Source organism: Oncorhynchus masou, chromosome 31 (assembly GCF_036934945.1).
Source record: "Oncorhynchus masou masou isolate Uvic2021 chromosome 31, UVic_Omas_1.1, whole genome shotgun sequence".
Lineage (NCBI taxonomy): Eukaryota > Metazoa > Chordata > Actinopteri > Salmoniformes > Salmonidae > Oncorhynchus > Oncorhynchus masou.
Window position 1 is genome coordinate 57311784 of NC_088242.1, and position 12395 is coordinate 57324178.

The 12395-nt window shown below is 41.3% G+C and overlaps 1 protein-coding gene across 1 annotated transcript; it reads right to left on the minus strand.

Moving 5' to 3' along the window:
- Window positions 1-4938: 4938 nt before the first annotated feature.
- On the minus strand, window positions 4939-10187 carry LOC135524161 (NADH-cytochrome b5 reductase 2). The gene is made up of 9 exons (XM_064951422.1): window positions 9689-10187; window positions 9272-9415; window positions 8936-9008; window positions 8643-8749; window positions 8317-8446; window positions 8074-8157; window positions 7789-7874; window positions 7414-7513; window positions 4939-5586 (listed from the first exon to the last, which is right to left on the minus strand). The coding sequence occupies exons 1-9, from the start codon at window positions 9698-9700 to the stop codon at window positions 5414-5416; spliced, it is 909 nt and encodes a 302-aa protein (XP_064807494.1). The 5' UTR covers window positions 9701-10187; the 3' UTR covers window positions 4939-5413.
- Between the last annotated feature and the right edge of the window lie 2208 nt (window positions 10188-12395).

Sequence of the window (12395 nt, forward strand, 5' to 3'; positions counted from 1 at the left end):
GATCGATAACCGTGCAACCATTTGTTACATTTCTCTGTGTCTATTGTAGAGTTTCAAATGGGGGGGGGACTGTTGTGCTTGGTGGGTTTATGCTTGCCTGGGACTCGGGGATCCAGTCTGCTGAAATTGGCCCGTGTCCATGTCTCGTGTAAACGACTGACCCATGCCTGCTGACAGCTGCTCACACCCTTGTGTTTAGTATTTATTTTAATGGGCTTAACATTTCACTGGCATCGCACCAGTGTGGAAATTCGCTTATCACTACCAAATGACATTAAAACCTTTTTACAGCATACAATACAGCAAATATGATTTGCCATAAAATATTTTTGTATTTTCTATGATGGATTTAATGACTGATCACATTGCGGTATCTTCGCCCATAACATGATTCTAAGTCAATGACTGTTCATTTGATTAAGGTGGATTATTTTTTGTTAAAACTAATGAAACAAAAATGGAGAAAAAAAAGAGGATGGAGTTGGAAATAAAATATGTATTTCTGGATGTCTTGAGTTATCTTGTATAGAAAAGGAATATGTATGTTGAGTAAAGGTCGACCGATTATGATTTTTCAATGCCGATACCGATCATTGGAGGACCAAAAAAAGCTGATACAGATTAAATCGGCCGATTTTTATATATATATTTGTAATAAATGACAATTACAACAATACTGAATGAGCAATGAACACTTTTATTTTAATTTAAAATAATACATAAATAAAATCCATTTAGTCTCAAATAAATAATGAAACATGTTCAATTTGGTTTAAATAATGCAAAAACATTGTGTTGGAGAAGAAAGTAAAAGTGCAATATGTGCCATGTAAAAAAGCTAATGTTTAAGTTCTTTGCTCAGAACATGCGAACATATGAAAGCTGTTGGTTCCTTTTAAAATGAGTCTTCAATATTCCCAGTTAAGATTAAGAAGTTTTAGGTTGTAGTTATTATAGGAATTATAGGACTATTTATCTCTATACCATTTGTATTTCATATACCTTTGACTATTGGATGTTCTTATAGGCACTTTCATATTGCCAGCCTAATCTCGGGAGTTGATAGTCTTGAAGTCATAAACAGCACTGTGCATCCCAGCATTGCTAAGAGCTGCTGTTTGAATGAATCCTTACGAGCCTGCTGCTGCCTACCACCGCTCAGTCAGACTACTCTATCAAATATCAAATCATATACTTAATCATAATATAATAAACACACAGAAATACGAGCCTTTGGTCATTAATATGGTAAAATCCGGAAACTATAATTTTGAAAACAAAACGTTTATTCTTTCAGTGAAATGTGGAACCATTACGTATTTTATCGAACGGGTGGCAACCCTAACTCTAAATATTGCTGTTACATTGCACAACCTTCAATGTTATGTCATAATTATGTAAAATTCTGGCAAATTAATTACGGTCCTTGTTAGGAATAAATGGCCTTTCAACAGTTTGCAACGAGCCAGGCGGCCCAAACTGCTGCATATACCCTGACTCTGCTTGCACTGAACGCAAGAGAAGTGAGACAATTTCCCTACTTAATATTGCCTGCTTACATCAATTTCTTTGAACTACATATGCAGGTTTAAAAAAAATATACTTTTATATTGATTTTAAGAAAGGCATTGATGTTTATGGTTAGGTACATTATTTTTTTCACGAATGCACTTTTGTCAAATCATCAAGTTGAAGAAGGCTGGGATTCGATGATAAAATAACAGGCACCGCATTCATTATATGCAATTAAGAACAAGCTATTTAACCTAGTAATATCATCAAACATGTGTAGTTAACTAGTGATGATGTGAAGATTTATAGTTATTTTATAAGGTAAGTTTAATGCTAGCTAGCAACTTACCTTGGCTCCTTGCAGCCACAAGGTCCTTCTGATGTTGCACTCATGTAACAGGTGGTCAGCCTGCCACGCAGTCTCCTCATCAATTGCAATGTAATCGGCCATAATTGGCATCCAAAAAGGCCGATTACAGATTATTATTACATCTGGAAATCGGCCCTAATTAAATCGGCCAAGCCGATTAATCGGTTGTCCTCTAATGTTGAGGATTATGCTCAGTGGTAAGTAGCATACTGTAAATAAATCATTTGTGTTTAAATATGCAGGTTTGCTATAGCCTCATGTCATATACAGTCATCTCCCAATGAAATATATTATTTTATACTAATACAAATGCTCAGAGAAAGAGATTTTGTTTAACAACCCCCCATAAGTGTCTTGCTGACATCAAATGTTGGATGTCTGAATTGTTATTCCAACTCAATGATAAGAAATCCAAGGTTGTTTTATTTGGCCCTGACCTTGCTAGAACCCAGATTTGTCCATCAATGTGAAACCTACGGACAGAAACCATTGTGTCTTATTTGACTTTGACACATTACAGAACTTTTTGTACATAGTCCCCACATTTTAGGGGACCAAAACTATCAGAACAAATTCTCTTATGTGTAATACAGTAGGCAATACTTTGTATTTGGTCCCCTATTCCTAGCACAAAATGATTACGTCAAGCTTGTGACTACAAACTTGTTGGATGCATTTGCAGTTTATTTTGGTTGTGTTTCAGATTGTTTTGTGCCCAATAGAAATGAATGGTAAATAATGTAGTGTCATTTTGGAGAATATTTTTCTAAACACTTCTACATTAATGTGGATGCTACTGTACCATGATTACAGATAATCCTGGATGAATCTTGAATAATGATGAGTGACAAAGTTAGAGGCACAAATATTATACCCCACAAAATGCTAACCTCCCCTGTTATTGTAATAGGGAGAGATTAGCATGTCTTGGGGGGTATGATATTTGTGCGTCTGTAACTTTCGCACTCATGGTAGCATCCACATGAATGTAGAAGTGTTTAGAAGCAATAGGGGACCAAATACTTTTTACTACTTGAATACACATATACTGTAAGTGAATTTGTCCCAATATGTTTGGTCCCCTAAAATGGGTGGACTATGTGCAAAAAGTGCTGTAATTTCTAAGCGGTTAACCCGATATGGATGAAAATACCCACAAATTAAAGCTAACATTCAGTACTTTTATTTAATTGTATTATTTTACGATGTGAAGCACTGTGTTACTTGTATTGAAAAGCTCTACACAAATAAAGTTATTAATGTGGCTTACATAATTGTAAATTAATGGATTTGTGTTTAAATAAGCTAAGGACCCTGAGACTAAACACCTCCCTCTGGAACTGGATCCTGGACTTTCTGACAGGCTGCCCCCACGTGGTAAGGGTAGGTAACAACACATCCGCCCTCAGGGATGCGTACTCAGTCCCCTTATGTACTCCCTGTTCACTCATTACTGCACGGCCAAGCACGACTCCAACACCATAATTAAGTTTGCCGATGACACAACAGTGGTAGGCCTGATCACCGACAACGACGACACAGCCTATAGGGAGGAGACCTGGCCGTGTGGTGCCAGGACAAAAACCTCTCCCTCAACGTGACCAAGACAAAGGAGATGATTGTGGACTACAGGAAAAAGAGGACCCGAGCACACCCCCATTCTCATCAACGGGGCTGTATCGGAGCAGGTTGAGAGCTTCAAGTTCCTTGGTGTCCTGGCACCAACAAACGAACCAACAAACAAACAGGGTCCAAGCACACCAAGACAATCGTGAAGAAAGTACGACAAAACCTATTCCCCCTCAGGAGACCGAAAAGATTTGGCATGGGTCCTCAGATCTTCAAAAGGTTCTACAGCTGCACCATAGAGAGCCTCCTGATTGGTTACATCACTGCCTGGTTTGGCAACTGCTCGGCCTACGACCACAAGGCACTACATCACTAGAGCAAAGCTTCCTGCCATCCAGGACCTCTATACCAGGCGGTGTCAGAGGAAGGCCCTAAAAATGACATTGATCCTGCTGCTCTGATTGGATATAGTGAAGCTGTCTCCGTTCACTTGTTTCTTATTTCACCCGATCTCTTCTGATTGCATATTTCGGTCTAATCATATAAAATAACTCAACAACAATATCTCTTGAACCATTCAAGATAGAGACACCAAGCAAATTTTTACAAGCCCTTTCTATGCTTGACAAGCAGTTCCCTTATTCCACCATTTGGTACTGTGTGTACACACGGCTGTAAGTAAATTTAAGCACACTCAAGAAAATGTTCATATTGATAAATCTCACCCTTTGTGTGGAAATGATCCCACGCATGGTTTATGCACAGATTTGTGCCTAAGTATGATTGATAAATGAGGCCCAGGCGTTTACATTTGTTGGATGCGCAATAAAGTATTTTTTTCTGGCAACCCTTCCAAATAGCTTATCGGCATGGAACCATGTTCCAGTGGCTTTAATCTTCTTAAAGATGTTTGAACTTTTACTGTTGAAAATAAATATATATATGTTTTGAGCAAAATTGTGTATTTTAGACACAACTGCAAATATCAAGGAGTAGGGCATCCGATAGAGGAGAAATAGAGAAAAAAAGAGGGAAGCCCCCCCCCCCTACCTGCACTATAATATGACATACCTGGACCACATATTGAGAGGTGTGTAAATCAGCTGTTAAATTAGGTGAAAATGAGAATGGAGTGCCACTTGAATTATTACCCTAATAGTGGTAAGTGGTATATTTATATAGAAATTATGTGTAAGTGGTATATAAATATGTGTGTGTGTGTGTGTGTGTGTGTGTGTGTGTGTGTGTGTGTGTGTGTGTGTGTGTGTGTGTGTGTGTGTGTGTGTGTGTGTGTGTGTGTGTGTGTGTGTGTGTGTGTGTTCAAACACACATGCATGTGGGGGTCTGGGAGAAGAAGTGTGTCCAGCTGATGAAAAGGCATGTGCCTGAACTCATTTGTATACACTAATTGTTATCTCACCCATTCATTTCTAATGACCGGGAACACTACAGGTGTACAAACCGTAAATAAAACACCCAAAATGTAATGAAAATCATTAAAAAAATGTATTTTGTGTGTTCAGATGCCCTGTGTGGAAAAAGTAATGGAACCTTATGACAATCAGATTAAATGAACTACATTTTTCAGAGAGAAAACTTGTAAATCGGTCCAATTCAACCCGAACACAGCAGGAGGGTTAAAAATAACACGTCCTAAATCTTTAGATACAATACTCATCAAGACAAATTGTTACTGGAACAGTCCAAACATTCCAAAACCCAACCAACCTTATTACAGTCTTTCTAACACAAAACAGTTCAAACTGTTCTTTGAATGTTAAACATGCAAATATTACATTTCTTTTATTAAAACCCCTAGAAAATATCCCTTTGGTCTTGTAGTGTAGGCTTTTACATTATATTCTACACAGACAAGTCAATATAACAAATGGTCTCAAATGTCCTGGTGCAGTTTAATGTATATATGGGGTTCTATGCCTAGTTGGCAGGGCCTGGGAGTTACTAGTATGTGAATGTGTTCTCTGTCTTGTAGCCCAGAGTGGAAAGGTTGGGGAGGCATGCATGCTGGATCATGGGGGGTGGGCCACACATGACAATAAGCACATCGTTGGATGCCGGGGGAAGGTGCTCTTTCATCATATTAGCGTTCACAAATCCTGAGCTGTACTTCCAGTCTGTAATCAGAGGAAAGGACACAAGCTGAATTCCAATGCTTTTAATCAACAGATAAGGATCAGCTATGCAGGCCAATGAAATTATAACACCTTGTTAGCGAAGACATGTTCGCTTTCAAATACTTGTTTCGACGTATCACTGTGGGTTGAACCCCTTCCCCTTTATAATGCGCCACTCGCCCATCCTCTGGCTATTCTCGCCTCTCTTCCTTGCTAAGATCACTACGCTCCGGAAGCTCTCTTCAGCACAACATGATCCCGGTCTTCTAGCTTTACTGTTTTCAGACAAACCTTTGTGGTTAACGCCGCTGAAAGTAGGACCTTAGCTCTCATCTTTTATGTTGAACAAACCAACCGAAAGGAATGTTTTTGCTTCGTGTAAAATAAGCTCTTTTGCATTTTTCTACTCATTAAGTCTCTGTAGTAGCTAGCGTCACACGGCTAGCGACAGAAACTTGACTAGTTCTCGCTGAAAGGCTTAGCTAAGCTGGATAGCTCACAACAAGGCCAACAAAACCACCAAACTAGCTTTTCTACCTGGAAAGGCAGAGGCCAGGTTCCATATTTACTGGCCCGCAAACGGAAGCTAGACAACTGGGGACAAGCCTTTGTCTAGGAGGCTAGACACTTTGCTAACATGGACGTTAAGGACATGGAGGAGCTGGGCTTTGGCAAACCTCTGGTAGTCTTCCCAAGGAGAGTAGTGCCGGTCAGTTACGAGGCACTGGGATTGAGGTGTTTGGCCAGTGACGGCTCAACTACCAGACATTTGGCAAAACCAAGCTCCTCCATGTCCTTAATGGTCTACATGTCTGCGGCACATTCAGTACGGGCGTTGAACATAACGTCGCTACTGTTGGCTTACCAGGATGATTTGCTGCTAGAGATGGGCACGTGTCCAGCCTCCGGACAAAGAAAATGCAGGTTCCCTTGATGCTCCTATCGAGCTGAAGGAACTGTTTGGGCCCGTTGTCACCACCATGTGACAAAAGTGAGAACTTTGCAGGAAGGAAAGTGAAGCCTTCAACTTCTGCCTGCCCCGCAGACCTGAGTACCGTGGCAACCCATTCTACCCCTCCACGAGCCAAGGCTTCGCGGCAAGGAGAGGGCAACACACTGGCACCAGGGTTTTCCATGGTGCCAGTTGGATACCACGAAAAGGGGGTAGAATTTATATTAAATAAAAATTCTCTGCTTGCAAAAGCGCAAGGAAGACAGGCATGCTTGAGAATAACCAGAGGAGGGGCGAGTACAACCTAATAAAGGGGGAGGTGCTCACCTATTCACCACTCAACCTGTTTGTCTCTGAAATACATTGTGTGATTGGTTATTTCCAGTAGTGAACCGCCTGGAGAAAATCCCATAGTGATACATCTCACTCGTATATCAGAGAACTGTGAGCTTCCTTCTTGTGGAACTAATTAACGAGTTCCAGGACAGACAATTAGCTGTAGCTTCATTTGCATACTGTACCATACGAGGAAGCTACAGTAGAGCTGGAGGGTCAAAGGGGAAAACATAATATAAATAGAACATTAAGAACATAGTAATGTTGGGATATGACTGAAGGGGGAAATGTTTTCCATTCATTCAGCTTGTAGTTTACTGTACAACAATAAAAATGTAATAAATCAGTCCAAAAGGGTTGCTGCAGGTGCACCTTTTGAGATTTTTTGTTGTTCTTGTCACCATACAAAGGGTATTATAATATGGTAAGAAAGCATGGTAAAAATGGTTTGTTGCCATTCAAAAAGGACGATAGAATGGCATTAGCCCATGACAACCCCGTAGCTTTCTCTTTGTCATTATGGAACACTATGGTCTTACCCTGTGGAGGCTTGTCCAGAGTATAGGACAGGTTGAGTTGGTCAGAGTGACTCTTCAGCACCTCCTCTAGTTCATCCCGCAGTAGGATATCCTTGTCAGTCTGGGGGAGAATCATCATTAGATTAAGGTTTACAGGTGTGACATATGTATGTCGCTGGCGTATGTCATTGAGTTTTGTTAGACCATTCTAAAAGGTGACACTGGTCTTGGTTGTCTATCATCAGATGATTGTCATTGATTTTGTATTCATGACAAGCTTTGTGCCCACTTCATTGGTAATCCACCATGATGGTTCATAGTGTGTGGGATATGACTCAGGTTCTTCCTCAGATTTGGACAAGAATCCACACTTCCCTGTGCACTGGTGCGACTGACCTGGTTAGCAAATATGAGCGAGCACTTGGTGTTGTCTGCAGGGTCTCCTGTAATACTGCGAATCAGCTGCAGCATGGGGGTAATCCCTGAAAAAGCACCGGGACATTTATGCCAATTTATAATTTTCAGGTCTGCTTCCCAGAACACATGAATTGTGCTGAAACAGTTACACAAATCATGTTTTCATCAAGAAGAAAAAGACATCTCATCCCAAAAGATATATGCTACCCACATATTTCTGTATAAATACATGACACGTACATTTTAAAGATATGAGGTCCATACCTGTTCCACCAGCGATCATTCCCACATGTTTAAACTTGCGGACCTTGGCCTCAGACTTCTTATCAGGTCGAATGGCAAATTTGCCTTAAAATTAGGAGAAATCTGTTTAAAATTAAGTAAATTGAGAAAGGGCTGGTACATTGTAATACACTGCCCTCTGTTGGGTTACAAAATGATAATGTCATGATGAAACAGCATAGTATGCATGACTAGAATGTCTCGATCACACACAGACACACACACCATTTCCTGTGTATACAAGGAGTCCATTGGGTCCTCTGAAATCTATTTTGTCCCCAATGCTCATGGCGTCCAGGTACTGGGACATCTTTCCTCCGTCAGGATAGTTAGGATGAGTGTTTTTGTAGTACACCTTGGAAAACATGGGCACAAGTTAAGATCAATGTCAAATGATGAATAGTCTTACAAGTCATTCCACTGATTGAAATGCAATTCTAACCATTCATACACATCCATCCATCTTTATGGTGTCAGATCCTTGCTGTTATATTGTAACAAGTCTGAACAAACTCAAATGATCTGTTGAATGAGCTGTTGAATAAGAGTACCTTGACCACCAGGTCCACAAAGCCCTGGTCCTCATCACTGGAGACAGGAGTGTAGGCCCGGATGACCAGGCTCCCATTCACCTTAGCTGACAGGTACACATGCTGTCCTGGATGGGTAGAAAGGGTACATGGGGTGAAAGGGGCAGGAGCGGGATAGTACTATCGTCTCATCCAGCTCTTGTGGTATTTATAAGTCCTGATATGCCCAGATAAGTAGGTCTCTAGCCTGATAGGATATCGGTGCTGTTGCACTGCCTGATGAATGAGGTGGGTGTGTAGTGTAGCCTCAGTACCTACTGGCAGTCCAAGGACATGGGTGGGAGAGGGAAGGCCAAATCGAAAGCGCTTTGTATCATGGCTTATATCCTGCGCAGAAACAGCAAAATGGGAGTACTGTAACTTTTCAGCCATTCAAAAAGCTTTGTGGGTGGGAATATCCTGCATTTGAATATCATTGGCAGACAGCAGTTAATAGCAGCTTAAAGGTAAACTTGAACTATTATTTCAATCAATCAATTATTTGTGACAATCCTGTGTCAGAATCAGAATTACCAGAATGATTTCCTTGCAGGTATAGGATCATACTAAATCTAAAACAAGTAGAGAAAGGCATGTAACTCTAGGCGAACCTCTTTCTCTATGAGTGGCAGTGGATATTTAACTGTAGAATCTTGTAGTGTCTGTGGAAGCGGCTTCTTCTTCTTATCACCTCGGAGGAGGAAGTAGAGCCCAGAGAGGACCACCACAGACGTTCCAACCACAACAGGTACTGTCTGCCAATCAAAATCATGGACAACCATGAATACAGAATACGGTGGAAAAAGCAGTGGACTGACAAATTCACTCCCCTCTATGTATTTATTTGGACAGTGAAGCGAAAACATTGAATTTGCCTCTATTACTCCAGTATTTTGGATTTGATATCAAATATTTTAAATGAGTTGACAGTGCAAAATGTCACCTTTTATTTGAGTGTATGTGGCAAATAGGAAGAAAGGAAAGAAGTGGCAAATAAAGTAGAGTAAAGAGTAAAGACTCATTCTCACCAGACTCTCCATGACGGGTAAGTGCGTGTCAGGTGTGTTGCTCTCTGTCTGCCTCTGCAGTGTGGTCAGTGTGATCAGGATCCAGGCAGTGAGTTTGGGCTGAGCTAGGCTCTGGCCCTGGAGTCAGACCTTTGCACCAAGGACACCTAGGGGAGGGGGGAGCCAGCTGGAGGAAAGGTAATAGAGGGCTAACGGACCAATAGGAGAGAAGAAATCACTATGACAAAGCCATGACGACGCACAGCTGAGTAATCCATACATGTAGAGGTGAATGGTCCAAAATCACGCCACTCTCAGATCACTCGGGGGTTGGGACACTGGTTTAGAAAGTGTGTGTGTGCATGTGTATGGTCTGATCAATGAAAATAGCTCCAAGCAATTTATGACACTATAGCACACTTAGGCGTATAACTTCTGGACTGTTGAACTAGATTCATACAATTTGGTATACAGTGCATTCGGGAAGTATTCTGACTCCTTGACTTTTTACACATTTTGTTATGTTACAGCGTTATTCTAAAATGGATTAAATTATTTGTTCCCCCTCATCAATTGACACACAATACCCCATAATGACAAAGTGAAAACAGGTTTTAGAAATTGTAATAATTGATTACAAATAAAAAACTGAAATTCCTTATTTACACAAGTATTCAGACTCTTGGCTATGAGACTAGAAATGGAGCTCATGTGCATCCAGTTTCAATTGATCATCCTTCAGATGTTTCTACAACCTGATAGGAGTTCACATGTGGTAAATTCAACTGATTGGACATGATTTGGAAAGGCACAAACTTGTCTATATAAAGTCCCACAGAGTAGCAAAAAGCAAGCCATAGGGTCGAAGGAATTGTCCACAGAGCTCAGGGACAGTATTGTGTCGAGGCACAGTTTGGTGACCAGGAACCCGATGGTCACTCTGACAGAGCTCTAGAGTTCCTCTGTGGAGATGGGAGAACCTTCCAGAAGGACAACCATCTCCCCAACACTCCCCCAATCAGGCCTTTATGGTAGAGTGACCAGACGGAAGCCACTCATCAGTAAAAGGCACATGACAGCCCGCCTGGAGCTTGCCAAAAGGCACCTAAAGACTCACAGACCATGAGAAACAAGATTCTCTGGTCTGATGAAACCAAGATTGAACTCTTTGGCCTGAATGTCAAAAGTCACGATGGAGGAAACCTGGCACCATCCCTACGATGAAGCATGGTGGTGGCAGCATCATGCTGTGGGTATGTTTTTCAGCGGCAGGGACTGTGAGACTAGTCTGGATCAAGGCAAAGATCAACGGAGCAAAGTACAGAGAAATCCTTGATGAACACCTGCTCCAGAGCACTAAGGACCTCAGACTGGGATGAAGGTTCACCTTCCAACAGTACAAAGACCCTAAGCACACAGCTGGATTGGTTTCGGGACAAGTCTCTGAATGTTCTTCAGCCAGAGCCCGATCGAACATCTTTGAAAGAGACCTGAAAATAGCTGTGCACTATTAAAATCATATTGAAAAAAACCTGGATAAAACTACCCCTTATGGAACAGCGTACTGTGAAGAGGCACACACACACACCCACACATACTGTGGTATTGTTGTATGGAGATATGGAAGGCTCAAACCACCCGGTTTATACTGTACATTTTATGTAGTGGATATGTAATGGTGTAGTAATGTTACATGATGTACTGTTTTCTTTTTTTGTATGACGTGCCTTAATGTGGTTGGACCCCAGCAAGAGTAGCTGCTACCTTGGCAGCAGCTAATGGGGATACCTAATAATACACAAAAATACAAAATAGACTACTGTTCTTATTTACATCATATCCAGTGCATTCGGAAAGTATTCAGAACCCTTGACTGTTACCACATTTTGTTACGTTACACCCTTATTCTATAATTGATTAAATAGTTTTTTCTGCCTCAATCAATCTACACACAATACCCCATAATGACAAAGCAAAAAAGGTTTAGAAATATTTTCATATTTATAAAAAATATTTAAAAAATATCACATTTACATAAGTATTCAGACCCTTTACTCAGTACTTTGTTGAAGCACCTTTGGCAGCTATTACAGCATCGAGTCTTCTTGGGTACGACGCTACAAGCTTGGCACACCTGTATTTGGGGAGTTTCTCCCATTCATCTCTGCAGATCCTCTCAAGCTCTGTAAGGTTGGATGGGGAATGTTGCCACACACACACACACATTTCCAGCAAATATTTCCCTGATGTGCAGACATTTTAATGAGGCAATGTCATATTTATACATACACATAACCCGTTTCCACTTCAACTTTTAAGAACAATGCTCATCGTGCTAAAGTTACCTTTTTGCTTTGTCATGGTGTCTTGTTATGGGTTAAACACAGTATGGCACGAAACTGTACGTACCTGTCTGACCCTCCCACGATGAGACTATGCAGACCTGGAAGGGTGGGACTTCTTGTCCCGAGCAGGACAGATAGATCTGGGCTTGCTCAGTGAGGTGCAGCGGGGGTACAGCTGTAGCTGTATGTCAGGTCAGCCACTAGGGGGAGACTCGTTGAGGCCTGGTGACTGATGGGAGTATACATCACGAGGCGATGGCTCCCTCTGCTGGACGTGCCAGGTCTCGACTGGCTCTCCGGCCAGGACTATTTGGGGCTGCTTGTGGTTGGTGAGTAATCAAGGGCTGACTGCTCACCAGCTGGACAGGTCCCATAAAGCTGCC